Below are 20,675 nucleotides of genomic sequence, written 5' to 3'. Positions count from 1 at the left end.
GAGACGATGGCACTTGCATCAGCCACCTCATCTGATGTGTCCTGGTTCCTACTGCATTCGATTATCCTCCGTCACGGAGCTCCCCGTGTGGTAATAAGTGATCGTGGCCGGCAGTTCACCGCTGACGTTGTCGAACAACTACTACGGCTCTGTGGGTCCCACTATCGGCATTCCACGCCTTACCACCCGCAAACCAACGGGCTAACTGAGCGTACCAATCGTACCATCATAAACATGCTTTCAATGTATGTCTCAGCGGATCATAAGAACTGGGATGCCGTACTACCTTTCATAACGTATGCCTTTAACACCGCCAAACACGAAGTAACAGGTTATACACCTTTCTTTCTGCTCTACGCTCGCCATCCTCAAAGTTTCCTCGACACCTTGCTTCCTTTCTCGACCAACGAAAACGCAAGTGTCGCGCAGACCTTGTGTCGCGCTGAAGAAGCACGTCGACTGGCCCGGCTCAGAACTCTCTCGTCCCATTCCCGTGCTAAGGCCCGTTACGACGCAAGACATTTGCCAGTCACCTTTGCAACAGGCGATCTCGTATGGTTGTGGACACCACTAAGAAAGCAGGGACTTTGCCAAAAGCTTCTTTCTAAGTACACCGGTCCATTCGTCGTCGTTAAAGGTTTGAGCGACGTCACCTACGTCATCGCAAAAGTGACAGCTGGCAACCGCCGTTCACGCAAGACGCAACTTGTCCATGTTGCACGACTGAAGCCCTGCACTCAGCGAGCCCTCTGACTTGCTCGGTGAGCTTCGTCTGGCCCCGAGGAAAATGTAACGCGGCGCTGGAGGAGCGCGAAAGAAGAACGAGGAAGAAGAACGGGCGCGAAGGATTTGGTGCTCGGCATCATCGGATCGTCCCTTGTCTTTTGCCTACCGCTTCATTGACCTCATTGTAAATAAACCCATATCATCCGTAACAATATGTTGAAGTAAACATCGTAGCGGGCGACGATCGCAGTTCAGTGTGCGTTGTCCGCTTGCGCATCGTCGGCAGATCTCGTTACCTGTCGAGAATATTAGACGCTACCATATCCCGCGCTCAGCGCTCGTGAGATATTGTTTTAAGAAATTGTAAGGGTGTACATATACTCATAAACACGGTGATAACGTATTCACCACAAGGCCATCAGCACACGCGTTTGAGAACTGCTTGCCGCGGGTATCCATTACAGGCAGCAGACGTAACTTACGAAGCATGCGCTAAGTGCATGCACTAAGCGCAGACGAACGCAAGAGGCCCGCTTACGCAAATCGGCACTCCGCCTCGCAAAGAATGCGCGCGGTCATCCCAGAGTCAATATATTCTTACACCTAAGAGTTGGCGCGCCGCACAGTATATTTCTTTACGATCCCGCTTTTCGAAATAGATTTGAGGCCGGAGATGAAACCGAGAAATTGAAAGGGGAAAGTTCACATCGCCTGGAAAGCGGTGTTACGCAAGTTAAAGCGCTCTCTTTCTCCCAGTCGCGTCGCACATAACGCGAGATTGCGTTTTTATTCCTTTTCTTCGCAGCGCGGTGTCGCTTTCCTTTGAAATGTCAGCGTGTATTCTGCCTCGGTTTAAAAAAAAAAAACGATCCTGCGACCCACGAAACCTCGTTCGTCATCTTAATAGCGCGCCCCGGGTCCGAGATATTGTCAAGCCCGCATGCTGTGTATCCCACGCGTGACCCGACTTTTGTTCCGGACACTTGGAACGTGCATTGTGTCGTGTGCGTGAATCGCAGCTTTTACTCCGAGGCGCACGCGCTCCATGCAGCATGGCGCACAAGGTCAGCCCAGTTCGTCTGCCCACTCCCATGCCATCTCTGATATCCTCCACACCACCGTTTTACTGGCCCGCGGAGTTTGGTATATACGTGCACCTCAGCGTTGTGGGGTTACTTATTTTTATCTGTTTGTTGCGAATACGCAGGCCTCTAGATGGACCCGGGCAGGATGGGCAAAAAACAAGAAAAACATGTATATAAAAGCTTGTTGCGAAGTAGGCAGAACAAGGAACGCGTATGTAATATCTCAGGCAGATCACTTAATGCGAGTTTTTGGTGCATATCTTAGTCTTAAACTATGTGACACTAAAGTGAAACACTCAATCGGTTTAGATTGATAAACTGTACTTTGAAAAATCTAATGACTCTAGCTCAACCATAACAGGTTTGTTAATAGATGAGTAAAATAAAGGTCAAATCTTCATTTTTAAATTTCCCGCCGAAATCTTCGCGCTTGACTACATATTTCGAAGTGCATTTTTCTTTGGCGACATTGGCCCGACGAAATTTCCTGATATTTGGTATGTCAAATGTCTGGCGCCCTTAGAGGAAAATGTACTTTATTTTTACCGATTACGAACTCCGGATTGTATGCCGGGCCGTAGGGGTCGCCGAAGCACAAGGACTTTCGGCCGCCTTGAGCGCCCTGAAGGCCCATCGTCTTCTTCTTCCCTGATCCCCCCCCCCCCCCCCACTTTCTTCCCCTAACCTGACCAATTTCATTGAGTCAATAAAGTTATTTCCTCCTGCTCCTCCTCCTACCGATTAGGGAACTACGCAGGCCCTAGTACACGGCGCCAAAATCTATGACGTCACGGTGATTGGTGCGCGAATTTCAAGACAGCGTCGCCACCCGCATTTTGTTTTTGCTCGTTTTCTCGCTTACCAAGCGTCTTCTCGCGGCAAGCGTGGCGTTTTTGGTATTGTGAAAGAGTAGTTTCAATACGAGAAAAATCGTTTTTCTCTTTAGTAGGCAGCTTTAGGATAGCGTACGCAAAGATAGCGTTCGTTGCTGTCGCCTGCTATTTCCGTCACACAACGGGGGCCTGCAAGAGGATAGCGTACGACGCATGCGCAGTGGCGGCAAACGCTAACGAAAAGCTTTGCGTACGCTATTCTAAAGTGTCCCTTTAAACGTAAGCGGGCATGAGCGAGTAGATTTTCGAAGAAAAACTGCGTGGGTCGTACCACGTCCTCACCGGTGGGATCGACGCTGCTGTGGGCGGTGACGTAGCGTGCCGTCGAGCCGGCGGCGCTGTCACTGTCCGACATGAGGGTCGAGTTGTCGGCATTTGGGAGCTGCTGGCCGCTGCCGCTGCAGGGACTTCGTAACGTCGGCAGGCTCCGCGTTCCGGTGCGCTCGGACGTGGACGGGCTACGGCGGCCCGACGTGTCTGCGTGACACACCGCGTTCTACATCGTTAAACATGCTCCAGGTAATACCCGAAGGTCGCGGTATCGAATTCCGGCCGCTGTGGCCGCATTTTGATGGAGGCAAAGTGGCAGAGGCCCGTGTACTTAGGCTTAGCTGCACGTTACAGAACCCCAGGTGGTCGCGATTTCCGGAGCCCTCCTCTACGGTGTCCCTCATAATCATATTGTGGCTTTGGAATGCTAAACCCCCAACAATTATTATAACTTCTGCTGAGTAAAAGACTGAAGGCGACCGTAATCCATGACTTATGTGTCCGGTAGTAGCACTCGCACGTCGACGTTCGTGTGCCCTGGTTATAGTTCACTATAGCCCTGGTGTACTCCTTGGGTTAAGTTTGCGTGTCGTCGCACTGTCGAAGCGGATCTCAGAGGCTACGTAGAATGAAGCGCGTAGTTGAGACCTGCTCCGCCAGGTGCCGCAACGATCCGAGTTGCTCACAAGAAAAGCGTCTGCTCCTTCAGTAAGCTCAATAAATTAATTTTCATTAATTATGGCGCCAGTTAACTGACCTTTATCTTAAGAAACATATGCTCCGACACCATATGTATTTAATATAGCTCTGAACTTGAACCAGAATAATCTACTTTGTAGCAGCTTTATTTTTTAAAGCGCATTTTCTGAATATTAAGAAAACCGGAAGTAAGTGCGCGACCGGAAGTGCTTGGAAGAGAAACAAGAGTGTCACTCGTTACTCGTGCAACTAAAACGCGTTCGAAAATGCATGTTCCGCTTACAGAACGGAGCACCTTCTTGCCATTGTTATTGTGCAATATTACTCTCGGTGTAGTTCCGCGTAAGCTTTACTAACCAGGTTAAGCAGCCGTCATTTTCATGGCTTCTTTCAGAAGCACAACCACAGACGCACAAACGACAAGACCGAGGCACAACAGGCGCGGACGTGGCTGCCTTCCGGAATTCCCAAGCACTTCAGTATTGTACCGTAACTGTGACTGGAGAGTTAAGGAGATTGCTGAAGCCTTCTTTATAAGAAAAAGAAAAGAAACAGTGATGTCTGCGCGAGTTCACCCCCTATATCACTATTAATTTTTGAAGTTTCATTTCTGGACAGCACCTGAATTTAGTTGAAAGTTTTTCGTCTCCCCAGTTTTTCCTGAACTCTTCATATTTCTTTTTTCGTATTTACGCCTTGTGTGATGAAACTTCATTTCTGAGCCGTTTGTGTGTCTGCGCCTCCGAACGAAAGCGTGAACCAATACCAGCCTAGTTCGCCTTTCTTTTTCTTTTTTGTTTATTGTGATAAGGCTTGCCCTTAAGGCATAATACTTTGTGTACATATATGTGTATTAGATATGCGCTGTATGTTTCAATCTGTTATCATTTCACAGCTGGCTGTGATACTGTAGTGAAGGGCGGCTTGCCAGTAGGAGACGGGAGCGTTCTGATTCTAACCCTTGAAGTGTCCATATAGGATGGTGTGCATCTGCTTCCATAACGTGGACGGAGCGCTATGGACACGTGACACCCAGTGGTAAACGCTGTCTACTCTCCCGTAGCCACGATGTAATGAAAGCTTATCGCGCACCGAATCTCGACGCGTATCCCGCGTGGTCGGCGTGCACCATCTCGGACAGCGGGTGATGGAGGCGGGAGCGCGAGCCCAGGAGTGCCGGCTCAAGCAACGCGCTGCCTTCAGGCGTCGGCTCCGGGTTTAGGTGTAGCAGCGCGGATAGCGGGTCCACGGCTAGGCCTGCGGTTCGAAAAAGTGAATGAGCACGTTCACAGGGACTCCCCAATTTCACTCTCCATAGAAAACGAGGTACAGTGCGAACAACAAGACGATATAGGACAGAGACGGATACAGCGCTTAGTCCGTTTCTGTCATGTTGTTCGTGCTGTTTCTATTGATGTGCTATATATATATATATATACCGGGTGTCCCAGCTATCTTTAGCCAAGAGTTGAAATATGCAATATTAGAGGCAGGTGAGTGAAATCAGTTGCGTATTCCTGACAGCCACCTTGCGCAGTACATAAAATTTTTTGTTTTGTAACTAACTAAATTGTTAATTAGGGTTATTTAAATAAATTCCTAAATATTAACTTTAGGCAAGAAATGTGGTTTACAAGTTCAAGAGCTTCTTCAGAAACCCCGATGGCATTATTTGCGATAAACAAAGTCTCACGTGTACCATTTATTCCCAAGCTGCAAAGAAAGCCCGCGAAATAAAAAAAAAAAACCACGTGACTAGCGCATTCGCGCGCCGCGATCGTGCTGCTCTCAACGGCGGTTTGAGCGAACGAAATCAGCTGCGGCCGCGACTCGCCGGCTGCGTTGCAGCGGTAGGCCGATAAGTTGGCGGTGGTTTCTTGGCCCACGCTCGCTACAACTTGCACCGGCACGCGCGCCAACTGACTGACGCAGGCCAAGAAACCACCGCCAACTTATCAACTTACCGCTGCAACAGAGCCGGCGAGTCGCGGCCGCAGCTGATTTCGTTCGCTCAAACCACCGTTGAGAGCAGCACGATCGCCGCGATTGCGCTAGTCACGTGAGGCTTTCTTTATTAGAAATATTACAATGGGGGCTTCTGAAGACGCTCTCGAACTTTGAAATCCAATTTCTTGTCTAAAGTCAATATTTAGCAATTTAGCTATATGATTCTAATTAACAAATGAATGAATTACAAAACAAAGTTGTCTGTAGTGCGCAAGGTGGCTGTCAGCATTACGCAACTGATTTCACTCGCCTGCCTCTGATATTGTGTTTTTTAACCCTCGACTAAAGATAGCTGGGACACCCGTGTGTGCGTACGTGTGCGCATATATATATATATATATATATATATATATATATATATATATATATATATATATATATATATATATATATATATATATATAGGTCGCAGGTTCGGTCCCTGCCCGCGGCAAGCTATCTTTTCGTCCACTTTTCTTTCTTCACATTTACCTTACATTTACAAGTAAGAACATCCCGTATACTTTTCTTGGCATTATTGTCTGTTAGTGCTCATTAATATTGTGTATAACAAAGAAAACGAGCCCTTGAAATTAACACTTCTTTCCTTCATTCATAGCGAGGGTCTCGTTCTGGCAGACGTGATGCTTTCAGGTAGTATGCGAGGGATTATTGGTCAGCTGCCAGCTCGTAATAAGTTCACGTGCTACGTGACGCCAACAGGCAAAAAAAAAAGGGTGTTCCACACTCGCCGTCATGGCTACTGGCGGCGCTGACTGACGCTCCCACGTTCAAATGTACATATATACCCTATAAAGTGGACGGGGGGATGGCCGCCGCGGTAGCTCAGTTGGTAGAGCATCGGACGCGTTATTCGAAGGTCGCTGGTTCGGTCCCTGCCCGCGGCAAGCTATCTTTTCGTCCACTTTTCTTTCTTCACATTTACCTTACATTTACTAGTAAAAACATCCCCTATACTTTCCTTGGCATTATTGTCTGTTAGTGCTCATTAATATTGTGTATAACAAAGAAAACGAGCCCTTGAAATTAACACTTCTTTCCTTTATATATATATATATATATATATATATATATATATATATATATATATATATACACGAGACAGCAGAACAGATAGGAAAAGACGAGTTCAGGTTCTTGTTCGTTGTGACGGTGCGCCTGCGCAGCTTGTGGATATATAAAGCTGTGGATCTGCCTTCAATAAAACCAGTTCGCACCTGTGTTCTTTCTTTCTTTTCTGCTGCGCTGTTTCGTTGCGCTACTTACGATGATATTAGTAGATACACATGCTCGCATACAAACACGCGCACGAAGCTACGTAAAGGTTGGTTGAACCCTCCGAAAAAAAAATTTTTGACTTCGCGCCTGGAAGATTACAGCGCATGACCATGGCACATAGTGATGTCTAATCCCTTGCTAGACTCTGACGTAAGGTATTACAGAAAGTGGGCACATCTACTTAACGACAAGTCGATGGACTCGGCTTCTCGTTATTCTGCTTAGCTACGACGCTTATCTTTAAATTCATCGATCGAAATATGGATGAATTCTTAGGTCCTGAAACAAAGGTCTGCGCTGTACGTGGAATGCGCCGTTGGAGAAGGCCCTGTAAAAATTACGAATTCACAGCGCTCATTGACACTAACTAAATATTAACAGAACATTAATTTCACCGTGGAATAGGTTTCACTACTGGCAACGACGTTATGCTCTGTTTATAGTAGTAACTCTTTCGTCGGCGAATAAAGCAAATGATCGTCTCATACTGTGTAAGCGCAGCGGCAATTAAAGTATGCGGTAGTTGATTCAAACATAGGTCTTCCGACTTATGTTTGGAAGAAGCTTAGGCGAGGGCTACTACAATATATATATATATTTATATATATATATATATATATATATATATATATATATATATATATATATATATATATATATATATATATATATATAATTTCTCCACTACGCCTTCATTAGAGTGCCGGCGCCGCGCTGCAGTCGTTGGTGTTTCTCCCCTTTCTTTTTCTGTTTTTTCTTCCCGATGGTCGTAAAGTCTGTAAGAAGATTATGCAAAAGCTGCGCTTCTAAGACTGGAAATGAAGTGGTAGTTTAAGAAGGGTAGTTGGTAGGGTGGGAAGGTTATTGCTCCGTATAATATGGCACTGCAAGCGGCGTGAGGAATTGAATATTTCCTTTCTCAAGGAAAGGTTCGTGCAGCTTTGCAGGTACGAGGGCGTCTGGAGGCCCGCGATAAATTTCCCCCGAACTCAGCCGCCGCAACAGTACGTAGGAGGCGTTTTTTTTTTTTCGTCCCAGCAATTTCTTCTCACCTGCAGCCTGCGTCCTGAGCAGGCTGAGCATGGTGGCCGCTTTCTTTCGTGGCTGCATTGTGTCTAGTTGCGCCAGTAGGCCCGGAAGAATCATTTCCTGCGACAAAAAAAAAAGGAAATGTGTTTTGAGGAAGACAAGACCATTTATCGAAACGCTGGCTCCAGCGACAGCCGGTGTTCAAGGATTTTTCATATTTATACTTACTCATTCTTGCTACGTACACTATTGCACTTGTTGCACATAGGTACAATAACTAAATGCAACGCCTATGCACGGTTATTCCGTTTATTTTGCGGAACTTGAAACGTTCAAGTGCTCCGTTACGACATTACGCCTTAGTACTGTACGCATTCTCATACGAGCTTATACAGGTTACGAACTAAATCTGGTCACGGTGTTTAAAGCAGCCGATGCGGTTTCGGGCAGCAGCTCCAGATTTGTTATAAGCTCACGTGCGCTTTTTCTAGCAAAGTCCTAACATACCTTGTAGTTTTTAGAAGCTGATATACTATACCAGTTTTCAAACTCTGTGCCTTTCTAACTTGATCGTTACGTTGTTAAAGTTGGTTTAACTTGAAAAAGAGAAAGATCAAGGCACCACAAACGCCGACTAACAGTTAGTTGGCGTTTGTGGTGTCTTGACTTCTCTTTATGTCCGTGTTTGCACGCCCTAGTCTTTTTAACATGAATTGCTACCAACTAGCCGAGGTCTTTGTTATTCTAAGCAAGAATTTAACGGTTTCTCAACAATCCGTTAGGCTTACCTTTAGGTTTTCCAGCAAAGCCATGGCGGCACGGGCAGTTGTAAGGAACGCCTGTGGAAGATAAAACAATAAGTCAAACAAATGTAAAAGATCAGTTCTCACGACAGAGCTACGGCAGTACTGCGTGTTTCTTCATGTTCGATTTTATCGATGACCTCTACAGACGGTCACTGCAGGCTGTCGCGGTATGCTCACCAGTAAGTCTCGTATGACGCCCGGCCATCGCGTTCTCTGGCCCGCCTCCTCAGTCGACCAACGTCGGTCGAGTTCCTAGGGAAAGAGTCCGTTCATGTGAGATACCGAAACATTAACGTGAAAGAACTAAAGAACGGCGTTACGCAAAAAAAAAAAAGACTCCGGAGCCCTATCGGGAAATTGAGGCAAGCGAAGCTCGCCGTGTGCGTGCATGACCTACTGATTTTCTTTCTTTCTTTCTTTCTTTCTTTCTTTCTTTCTTTCTTTCTTTCTTTCTTTCTTTCTTTCTTTCTTTCTTTCTTTCTTTCTTTCTTTCTTTCTTTCTTTCTTTCTTTCTTTCTTTCTTTCTCATTGCGCGATGTTCCCTCCTAACGTAAGCGTTTGCAGGTAGCGGCCGTCACCGGAACGATGTTTTCGGGCTGAATCAGCGTGGCGTCTTTCATGTTATTTCCAGCGTTTAGAACGGCCCAACCAAAGGACCATTGCGCGATCATGGAAACGCGGGTTAGGAATGCAATTTTCTCGAAGTCGGGATTTTCCTGATATCGACTTTACACGTTGTCCAGCAATCGCTTTTAGTCCAACACGAAATGTTTCAATGAAGCGTCCATAGCAAGTGTTGTGCTTTTTTTTCATCGTGGATAGAACGCATTCGTATGCTTCAGTTCAGTTCACATTGAGCGAGCATGGGCGCGTGGCCTTGTGTTTACAGGCTTCTTAAAATTGCTTTATCTGAAGGAAGCTTTCTACTTGACGAAGCCATTCAGGTACATCTTTTTGGGCCTTTTGCGTCTCCACACATGAACATATACATTCAAAGAAGTACTGTCGAACCGGATGTGCAGTAATATCAGCATGGCGCACCGCCATTCTAGACTGCCCTATAATGTGCAGGCCGAGTACCGTAACTATAGATCGAACGGTACCCCTTCCTTATTTTCAACTGGGAGAAATCTGATGCCGTAGGCGTCAAGAGGCAAATACTTTGTTAAAGTCCGCTGCATAACGCCCCCCCCCCCCCAAAAAAAAAAAAACCGCATCCCAGCGGTCAAGGAAAACATGTTCGATTATCTCCGCCTTCCTGCAGAGAAAACAATGGTCTATGCTTGTGCAGCTTTTCTTTTTTTTTTGCATTCTTTATTTGGTAAATATTTGTTTATCAATGCTGTATATATGTACATAGGCAATAAAAAAAAAAGGATGCGTGGCCCGTTGGTCAAGGCATTCGCTTTCGGACGGGGTGTTCCGGGTTCAAGCACCAGCCCCGGAAAGAAAATTTATTTCGTCTTATTTATTATTTCTTTGGTGCGCGCCAGCTGTGGGTGAGGAAGGTCCTTGGGTGAGCGCGTCGCGTGTTTTTTCCGCGGCGTTGGGTTTTTTGGGACACCACCATCACAAGCTTCACATGTTGAGTTGAGTTGAGTTGAGTTTATTTACCACGTACAGTTGTACAGTAAGTGGCAGTCAGTCAACACAAGCTTCGTTTGAAAAAAATCACCGCCCAAGCACTCCGTAGAGTTGGTTAACCTGCGGAGAATCGTGCGGCCCCGGTGTTTATCACGAGCTGGAATTGCCATCAGCACGTCGACGATGAAGATCCCACTTTCATCCAACTCGTCTTGGTCCCAGCGCACGAAGGCAACCCGGGCAACGAAGCCGCCCACGACAAGCTCGAGGACTCATACGCCGAGTGGTGGACCAGACTTCGGACCACGACGAGGAAGCGGACGAGCCACTCCTCACCTTTCTCGACATCACGCAGCACTACAAGCTAACAAGGCAAACCAAACCAACGCCGCACTCGAAACTAAACAAAGCACATCAAATCACTTGGCGGCGGCTTCAAACCCACTCATTCCTTTCCCCATACATCTATCGACACATCTACCTATGCATCCCTCTTCACATGTATACTTGCACCCTTTGCAAGTCACAGACCACAATCCTGGACCACGTCATCTGGGGATGCAGCGAGGACCCTCCCCCACCAGACCCCCTAGGACAGTCACCGTCAAGTGAAGCCTGGGAGAGAACCCTCACGACCACAAGCCTGGACGCCCAGCTCCAGGTCATCAAACGCGCTGAAGAGGTGGCGTCCAGGCAAGACCTTACAGCCATATCTTCTTAGGAAAGCGACGGCTTTCCGAATAAAGTTGTTTACTACTACTCTCTAAAGTAGGGTTGGGCGAGTATTCGAAAATTTCGAATAACGAATCAAATAGCGTACTATTCAATTCGGTACTCGAAGTAGTAAGCGAAGGGAGCTAGGTAGCGCACGTACTACTGTTTGAGCAAGCGCTTTTGCGTTTGCTCGAACTTTCACGAGATTTTAGGGGCGAAGCTATAGAGACTGCTTTCGTGCGCTCACCTGCAGACTGCATGCCAGCTCCTCGTACAAAAGTCCAGCGTCCTGCAGCTTGGCGTTCACCAGGGCCAGAGTCGGCCCGATGTATCGCCTGTCCCAAATCTGCGAGTAGCCGTGAAAAAAAGTCTTGACCCCAGGTTCACGAAAAAATCTTGCATTTGAAGTTTTCGTAAAACAGAAAGCAACTTGGAAATTCAGAAGGCGACCTTAATCCTTCACTCTGATTTCTGGTAGTGGCACTCGCACGTCGGCGTTCGTGTGCCCTAGGGTCAACATTGTGTTTCGCGCACTGCCGAAGCGGATCTCAGAGGCCACGTGGAAAGAAGCGCGTGGTGGAGACCTGCGCCGCCCGGTGTCGAAGCGATCCCAGTTGCTCAGTCTTTCAATGAACTCAAATATTTAATTTTATTATTTATCCTGACACTTACTTGGCTCTTACCTTAAATAAAGCTATGCTCATATGTAACCAATATAGTTCAACCAGAACCACCTATTCTATTTTTAGAAGACTTTTCCTGAATATACGGAAAACCGGATGTAAGAGCTCGACCAGATGTTCTTGGAAGAGAAACAACAGTGTCACCATAGTCATGCGGGGCCCTGCCACAAGAAAAAAAAAGAATGGTGGCAGAAATTGACTTATCAATTTGCATTGCCACTTTTGATAGCATGAAAGCGACTCGGCGACACTTAGCCTGCGTTGTGTAAATGCAACGCGCTGTCTTGCATCGTTAAGGATATTCTTGAGGAAATCATGTTGTGAAAACGCGCGAAGCATATGAACGCGCGTGCGTGCACGGGGTACATTCTCGAAGGCATCCTATTCTGCCTGTCCCACCTGATTGCGTAGTGACTAGAGCGCATTACTTCCGTACTAGAGCCAGAGGGTTGAAATCCCATAGTCGGAACAGGTTAGCATTTTAGGGTGAAACCCTTACATGCCTCATCATAAGCGAAAAGTGACCGTCAGCTTCAACAAGAACTGTGCGAAACGTCACTTGATGAGAGGTTCCGGCTTGATGACTTCACAGTGTGACGTCATCAGGACGTCACACTAACAACGGACCAACACTATAAACAATATGTATACAATATGTCTGTATGTCAGCACTATGTGCAATATGTCACAGATCACCAAAACATGTGACATCACATAGCATGACGTCACATGATGACGTCATCACACAAAATGATCGCATGGTCAAAGGTAGGCCGATGCCGGAGGCAGTGCAAAACCAGGTGAAGTGCAGAAAGCTTGCAATGCCTCCGATCCTGAAGGCAGTGCAAAATCATGTTAGGTACAGAAAGCTTTCAGAACGCAATCAATAACTCGACTGAGACGAAAAAAAAGATGGATTTCGCCTTCGAGTCGTTTTAGGCGAATGCGTAAGGGACACTGTGAGTTTGTTTCTCCGTTGCCCACGTGTGCTGAGCTGATGTCGCCCGTGTGTACGTGTGTGTGCGCGATGTCACACCGGAAGCTGAACCCCCACCCATTCAGAAATTCTTCATGCGTTGGCAAAATGGAGAATCACTTTAACCAAACTAAGAACAAAACTTAAGGTGGTAAAGCGATTATCAATCTGTATTATACATAACGCAACACTCATCAACTGGAACAGCAGTCACTCACGTGGTAAGCTCGGCGAGAGACCATCTGTCGAAGAACCGCCTCTTCGAGCTCCATGACCCACGTGTCGCGCTCTTCCTCGCTCGGAGCTGCGCGGAGGAAAAATTGCGTTTCTAGCGCGAGGAATAGCCGCGCATAGCTCTAAATGGGAGTTTCGCATATTGCGGGCTGCGTGCCTTTATCTCAATTTTAGCTTAAGCCACAATGCTGCGCCCCGGCGCATTCCCTGCCTATAGTCGCTAATTGATTCTAACTCTATAGCGCCAGCCGTGAAGCGTCATCTGGCAGCAGCCGTTGACGTTCTGAAAGACCGTAGGGATATGCTATAGTTGGCAAAGTTGTGTGGCGTGTGATTCATAGCGAGGGCCTCGCCACGGGAGACTTAATGCCTTAGGTTAGCATACGAGGGTTTATTGGTCGGCTGCCGCCTCGTGCAAAGATCACGTGCCACGTGACGCCCTCTGGCAAAAAGAGTGTTCCACACTCGCCGCCTGGGCTACGAGCGGCGCTGGCTAACACTCCCAGCGATTACGTGCACAGAAATACCCAACGAAGTGGTCGGGGAAGCGCCTTCTGTCGTAGCCCAATTGGTAGAGCATCGGAAGCGTAATTCGAAGCTCGTGGGTTCAGAGCCCACCTACGGAAAGGGTGATTTTATGTCCATTTCAATTCGTTTCAATTTACGTCACACTTAGTACACTACAGGTAAAGACAACAATGAACGTCCTCTATATTGTCTGTTCGATTCATTTGGTTGTGCGATTCTATAGATATGTGGGAGGGGCATATGCTGTAGAGTTGGCGCTCGACTCTGTATACTTATCAAAAGGAAAATTTGTCATCTACGCGACAAAAGCCGAAGCTACAACGCGAACCCCGGAAAACGTGCATTTTCTAAGTTGAGGAAGACGTTTCTACGCTCTGGGTATAAAAGCTGGGACGAACGCCTTTATAGAGCGATAATCAGAAGGCTAGAAGATTGGAGAGCGATGGCTAATTAATCGACAACTCGAAGCCCTTAGGTTGAGAAGATTGAAAAATAGTTTTATGGAAGCCCGCGAGGTGAACGATGAATTATGAAAGGGAAAGTTTGTTTCCCATCCGTCTATAGCCCAAGTTGCACACACACACACGCACAACCATACGGATTCCTCAGACGTAATTGCGTAAATCTTCGTAGTCGAAGATAAAAAAAACGCGTTCGAAGGGCGTTGGTCTTGTGCGTGGTTCTCGATTGGTCGAGGGTATACCTTGGGAAACCCGTGCGGCTTTCCTTTGTAGCTTCGGCTAGTATCGATCAATGAGTATGCAAGAAGTGTGCCTTTGGACGGTTGTTCTCACTGGTTGTTCTGCTGTGTTCTGGGTGTCCGCGAAACGCAATAGTTAGTGTCGGCTGGAGCTTATCGCTCTTCCGTAGTAGAATGCCCTGTTCACTTGTTCTGAATACAACACACTGATTAGCAATGATTTGGTACTATTTTGTAAGCGTTGTCTAGGGGCTTTTGTTGTCACGGTCAACGAGGCTTGTGTACGTCAAATTTTGTATGGAATTGTGCTTTGTGTCTAGCCGCATGTATCTTTAGGTTTACCGTCGTAAACTGACACAGCGCGTAACTGGTTGCGTCGCAAGTACTCATGGCCGTTTATTCCAAAACCCCGAGGAGTGGTGTGTGCGCACTCACCCTGGAATCTGTACTCTCGTCCTTCAGAGACAATGGAGAAACCATTGGATTCTCTGGGATCTTTCGTCACTATGGCACCCTGCGCAAACATTAGAGATACATGCTACAGCCAGCGCGTCGTTCATATATTATGAATACATATCTTATGTAGCTTCTGCCATGCGAAAACTACAACTCTAACATTTAAAAGACTTCATTTTTTTCACTGCGCTCAGTAGGTACGAAATTTGTAATGTGTATTCATGTAACATCATGGCCTCTTGCAACATCGGTTAGTTGCGAACTCAAAGATGCTTCTATTATCCTAGCACCGTAACATCACGCTCTCAAGTGTAAATGAAGCTATCGACGACACTGCCTTCTTGAAGGGTCACATTATGAAAGCAGTGCACAGTGGTGTTAAACGTAGTGGTTAACCTTGACTATTGTGAAAGGGACATTAAAGTGAAACAATAGATTGGTTTAGATTGATAAATTGTACCCTGAGAACTTTGATGTTGGCGATTTCACCACCATAGGTTTATTAATAAAGGAGGAAATCGGGGTCAAGGTTTCATTTTTACAATTCGCGCCTCAATCGCCGCACGTGCCGTCACGGATTTCAATGTGTACTTTTCGTATTTTGGCGACATTGTCTCAACAAAATTTCGTGAAACGTGGCATGTTAAGTGTATAGCCCCCTCAGAGGACACTGTACTTCATTTTTACTAATTAGGAACTGCGTATGACCTAGTAGATGTCGTCAAAATCTATGACGTCACGACGTTTGGTGCGGGATTTTCAATGTGGCGTCGCCATCCGCATTTCCTTTTGGCGCGTTTTCTCGTTTACCAAGCGTGGTGATTTTGGAATTGTGAAAGAGTAATTTACTAGTACGAGAAAAATCGCTTTTCTCTTTAATGTCCCTTTAAAGCAAAAATTCGTTCAGTGGAACTGTTTATCGCTGTCCCTGACTCTGAACTTCTCAATGTCGGCTGCTTTTTTCCACCGCGTTTGGCTTGCGGTGAGGTTGTTGTATTGGGAGCCAGGGCGAGTAATATTTACCTTTAAAGATCTTGCTTCTTACTTTGCTTAGGTGGTAGGAATGCTCTTGGATTCATGCGGCTTTCATGTACCGTCAGAATATTAAATAGCGACTACACTTACCAGGAGACTGATGCCGCCGAATTTAGCTAGCAGGCCAAGTCGTTGCCGCCTCTGTTGATGTGACTGCAAAAGAGATCACATTTGCCATGTGCTTGCTGTTTCAACCATATGCAATGAACAGAATAAATTATCGTTAAAAATTTCAGGAAAGGGGGAGGGGCCTGGTGGTTGGAGTGGGATATTTAGCCTTACTTTTAGTTTCGTAATTTACGCTCGCGCCGTCACGTGGCCTCACTTCCACTTGTCGTGGCTGTCTTTTCACGAAGAACGTGCTCGTGGACTAAATAATTCAGGGGAATACAGGCTAATGAATTACCAAGTTACTACAGTTTTGCACTAAAGCACTCGATTACAAAAATTTCAACCGAAATGACGTACGATATGAGGTGGCGTTTTCACGGTGAGCAAACACCTCTTCCTCAGCTTGTCAGCCGTTCGTAGAACAAACTCATTATGCAAATGGTACTAAACGTAAGAGAAACAACTGAACAACCTAATGAAACTGCATTGGGCTTTCATTTTTTTCTACACACCACACTACCAATCCAACACCAACATCATTCGACCGCTTGTTTAGATAGAAATTGTACAGTCGTACCCGAGCTGAACGACGTCGCCAAGAAACAAGATTACACGAGAAAGATTCGAAACTGTGATCCCTCACTGCACCAACGTTCAAGCAGGTATTGAAACCTATCAGGGAACATATATGTAAAATGAGTTACAGGATGCAAGTAGATAAGAATTCGGCGTTCAGTATGACACCGAGGTGTACATTCACAATGATTTAATTACATTGACTCCTTTCCTGACTTCAAACCAAAACGGAGCGCATATTTAGACGCCTACCAAAGCTGGCATTAAAGGCCAGCGGAGCCCAGGGCTGAGGGCCCCGACATCGACACCAACTTCCTTTGAAAATAAAGTTTCGTGAATGAATGAATGAATGAATGAATGAATGAATGAATGAATCAGGTTCACCAATAGCTAAAGAAACAGCCTGCTCTTTGCGACGTAGTTGTGGTAAAGTGTTGCAGTTAGATCATTAACTTCAAAACAGAGTGCGCTAATCTCAGTGTCGAATAAGAATGTGGTATTGTAATGTTCCTATGTTGTTCTGTCGTGTTGTTGCTTCAGCTGTTAAAAATTGTACCGTGTTTTTTTTTTATTGCGATGGCAATTATATCGGTACTCTCGTCTGATTTTTGCCGTCGCAGTTGCCGTCGCCGTGATGCCCCGGATATGTATATGTATTAACGGTGAGCTATTTATATACACCATTTAACGCTGGCGGTATGCAGATCTCGGAGGTGCTTCCACGTGTGCGGTATCACCCGCGAGATTGCCCGCAGGGTGGGCTTTAAAGGAATGATAGGTTTTGCTTCTGTTCGAAAACTGCCCTTAAGACGCGCACTAAAGTGTGGCCCATTTCTGTACGGGAGAGTCTATTTGCACTTCAACAGCTCGGGGTCACATGACCCAAGTTGCAACGTCACATGTGACGTCATTGGTTAAAGCGATCGGCTTCAACTGGCTATGTCTTATTGTGACTTGTCAAGCGACTCTGAGGTCACGTGACGAAAAAAAAAGGAGGGCGCGTTAGAGAACATGGCGCGTCTTGTTGCTATCATGTACATAATCATGTACACTGTACTAACTGTACCATCATGGTTCGCGTGCACGAGTTCAAGTTATCTTGTGATCGTCATCCACGCTGCGTGCTCTGGCGGATTAAAGAGCCCGGCGAAGGAAGCCCGCGCAATCGAAGTCACTCCGCTGTGCCGCTCATGGACTTGTCATGTGTCGTTGCGTAGATATGAGAGTAACGAGTGCTGTCGAAGGGAGTGCCGAGTGTGTTGTGTCACAGGTTGTGTGTAGGGAGCCTACATGAACGGCCGGTCATGTAGGCTCCCAAGTTGTGTGGCGCCATGAACGCTAGGGCACGCGATAGCGCGCCGCAAGGAACAGGTATGCTTGCCGGCATCTGCTGCTACCGCTGTTAGCGCCATATGCTTTACATCGAAGGAATCTACTGAAATCTACAGGTGTACAGCCCGAAGTCCTCCCGATGGCCATTTGGTTGAACCTCGCGGCGTTACATAGATAGCCGCTTCTCATTTTCCAGTAGACTGTTAAATTTCATCTGCAACCTACAGAGGTCAAGTGGAAATTATAAGGGCTCGTTTTTCTTTGTTAGACACAATGTTAATGAGAACTGATCGTGTACTGTGAAATGATCGTGAACTGAGAACTATTAATGAGGTCAAGAAACTTGTCTATGACGCCGGAATGGCATGCTCCAGCACTCACTGGTAACTAGCGGACAGCCCACAAACCTTAGCGGCTTTTCATGCGAGAATTTGGGCTCTTTCAAACCAGTTGTAATCAGAAAACGGCAATAAAGTTGTTTCCATCCATCCATCAGAAAACGTCGTCAGTGTAGTCCGGAGCGCGCCTTTTCGGTGTTTTAGACAAATGTGCTGACCAGTGACCTGTACTGTACTACGTTACGTACCCGCACGGCAACACACCCGACTCGCCAGTGAGACGAGCACTCGCTTAGGTCATGCAGTGGATATGGCGCTCGGCTGGTGATCCGAAGGTCGCGGGACAGAAACCGCGGCGGTAGCATTTTCGATGGAGGCAAATGTGTTTGAGACCCATGTGCTGAGATTTAGGTGCACGGTAAAGAACCCCAGGTGGTGTAAATTACCGCAGCCCTCCACTACGGCGTCCCTCATAATCTTCTGCTCTTGGGGCTATAAACCCGACAAATATTACTCTTTGGTCGAGTTGCGACGCGGTATGGACAGGTGCAGAAGAATACAGGGTACCGTGGCGCAATGTAGCAAGCGAAAGGAAGAAGCAGAAGACCGTAAGTGAATTTAGCCCGGGGCTTTTTCTAGATGCTGCTGTTCTTAATCTGTCTTCACGTACCCACGCCAGTTGTGTTCGCCGCTTAAAGCCCAGGAGATGCGATCGTACGCTTGCTTCATCGCTTAGCGATGACGAATTATCAATATCTACTATAATCAAGCCGCCAACGAACTACGTAGCGTGGATGACGACCACAAGAATGTAAGATAACCTGAATTCGTGCACGCGAGCCATGATGACAACAAAACGCGCCTTCCCTTTTTTTTCATCACGTGACCTCAGAGTCGCTTGACAAGACGTACTCACAATAAGACATAGCCAGTTGAAGCCGACCGCTTTCACCAATGACGTCATATGTGACGTTCCAACTTGGGTCACGTGACCCCAAGCTGTTGAGGTGCAAATAGACTCTAGGCCCACATGCGATGTGGAATGCCGGGTAAACAATGCGTCGAACGCCATCGCCGCGGCAGGAGACGCGGAAGGGCCACTCCATGCGCCGCAGTGTTCAAGAAAGCTAAAATATCTAAGAGCGTTGGGTTGTAGCGCGCCGCTCAAACACGAATAACTGCGAGAGTTGTTCGCGCTCGTCTTGTGTATACCTGTGCATTCTTTTCGAGCGTCATTCGTTGTGTTTGAGCAGCGCAGCGCGCTGCAAGTGTCGAGCAAGTGCCGTTGTTAGTTCGTGGTCGTCCTGTGCGTGTTCTTTTCGTGAGTCGTTTGCGGTTGATGGGTGTGCTGCAAGTATCGAGCTGCTTGGTGTTATTCTTGTGACTTTGTAATTTGTTGCTATCACATTCGTTGCTGTGACTCTTTTACATGAAACTGTGACTCTTTGAACTGTGACTCTGAAACTGTGACTTTTTCAACTGTGACTCTTTTACATGAAAGAAATCTAAGACAAGGTCGAAGCCAATTGTTCGACTTCTCTCTCAGCGCAAGGGTTTTTTAAACGCACTTGGCTATGACCTCCGAGACAATGCGTGCACCTACAGAAAAGCTCTCAACAGGAGTGCACCTTGAACCGGTAGAGCATGCCGTTTCGGTCGTCGAGCACCACCCAGCATAAGTGCCAGCCGCTGATGCAGCTCGCCCAGACGCTGAGTGGCCCTTCCATGCCGCCGGGGCCGGCACTCACTGCCCGAAACTTTTGCGTTGGACCCCTCCACTCGGTTCTCTTTGCTGCAGCGGCGAGGATTTGCCGCCCGAGCCCTCCTTCGTGGGCCCTGAGCCCGACGAAAGGGCGCGGCGCGTTGGCGCAGCCACTGTTGCCGTCGTTGTTGCTGCTGTCAACCGAGAAACACATGCTTAAGATCCGCTACAGGACTGTTGTTTTTTTCTGGACATGGCTCATACCAATCTATGCCGACGACATTACCATATGGTGTACTGGAGGCAGCGATGGACGAATAGAGGTGGTGCTACAGGAAGCTATTGAAGTCACGGAAGACTACCTAAAACCGACTGGTCTTCGGTGCTCGTCGCGGAAATCGGAACTCCTGCTGTACAGGCCTAAGCGCAGGGGCCCCAAACCGAAAGGTTGGAAGCCAGTAGAGGACGTCAGCATCACTCTTAGAACAGGTAAAGGCTGCATCATCCCCAGGGTGGACTCCCTCCGGGTTCTGGGTATGACTATAGAATCGAACGGCTCCAATAACCTGACGGTAACAAGACTCGCCAGGAAAACGGACAATGCCATCAGACTTATAAGGAGGGTTGCCAACCGGCAACAGGGACTTGTGGAAGATAATCTCGTAAGGCTGGTGCACGCCTTTGTGATGTGCCACTTTACCTACGTTGCAGCCATGCACAACTGGCAGAGAGCGGAGCGTGACAAGCTCAACACGTTAATCAGGAAGGCCATCAAGAGAGCTCTCGGGCTCCCTATGTACACAAGCTCGGAGAGACTGTTTCGTCTCGGAATGCACAACACGCTGGAAGAAATTGCGGAGGCTCAGGAGAGGGCGCAATTCGCCAGGCTGTCCACCACGCGTTCCGGTAGGGA

The 20,675-nt window shown here is 47.2% G+C and overlaps 2 protein-coding genes across 3 annotated transcripts in view; one reads left to right on the top strand and one right to left on the bottom strand.

Annotated features, from left to right (window-relative positions):
• LOC119396839 (acetylcholinesterase-1) overlaps positions 1-20,675 on the top strand; it is a 129,207-nt gene that overhangs the window by 6,153 nt on the left and 102,379 nt on the right. The window lies entirely within an intron of this gene.
• LOC119397651 (oxysterol-binding protein-related protein 9) lies at positions 4,755-19,976 on the bottom strand. Its single transcript, XM_037665075.2, has 9 exons — positions 19,689-19,976; positions 15,794-15,856; positions 14,648-14,726; positions 12,969-13,054; positions 11,339-11,437; positions 8,971-9,045; positions 8,776-8,826; positions 8,011-8,107; positions 4,755-4,930 (listed from the first exon to the last, which is right to left on the bottom strand). Exons 1-9 carry the CDS (start codon positions 19,974-19,976, stop codon positions 4,755-4,757), a joined length of 1,014 nt encoding a protein of 337 aa, XP_037521003.2.

The sequence above is a fragment of the Rhipicephalus sanguineus genome, chromosome 6 (genome assembly GCF_013339695.2).
Source record: "Rhipicephalus sanguineus isolate Rsan-2018 chromosome 6, BIME_Rsan_1.4, whole genome shotgun sequence".
Taxonomy (NCBI): Eukaryota; Metazoa; Arthropoda; class Arachnida; order Ixodida; family Ixodidae; genus Rhipicephalus; species Rhipicephalus sanguineus.
Note: the sequence above shows the minus strand (reverse complement) of the source record. Positions and strands in the feature narration are given on the sequence as shown.

What these genes read in the sequence shown, in the direction of transcription:
- LOC119397651 (XM_037665075.2), bottom strand. Translation starts at nt 19,976, where the DNA reads ATGTGTTTCTCGGTTGACAGCAGCAACAACGACGGCAACAGTGGCTGC. An exon ending in TCTCTCGCCGAGCTTACCAC is followed by an intron (nt 11,438 to 12,968) that starts GTGAGTGACTGC and finishes GGCTACTCGCAG; the next exon opens with ATTTGGGACAGGCGATACAT. An exon ending in CTTTGCTGGAAAACCTAAAG is followed by an intron (nt 8,108 to 8,775) that starts GTAAGCCTAACG and finishes TTTTTGTCGCAG; the next exon opens with GAAATGATTCTTCCGGGCCT.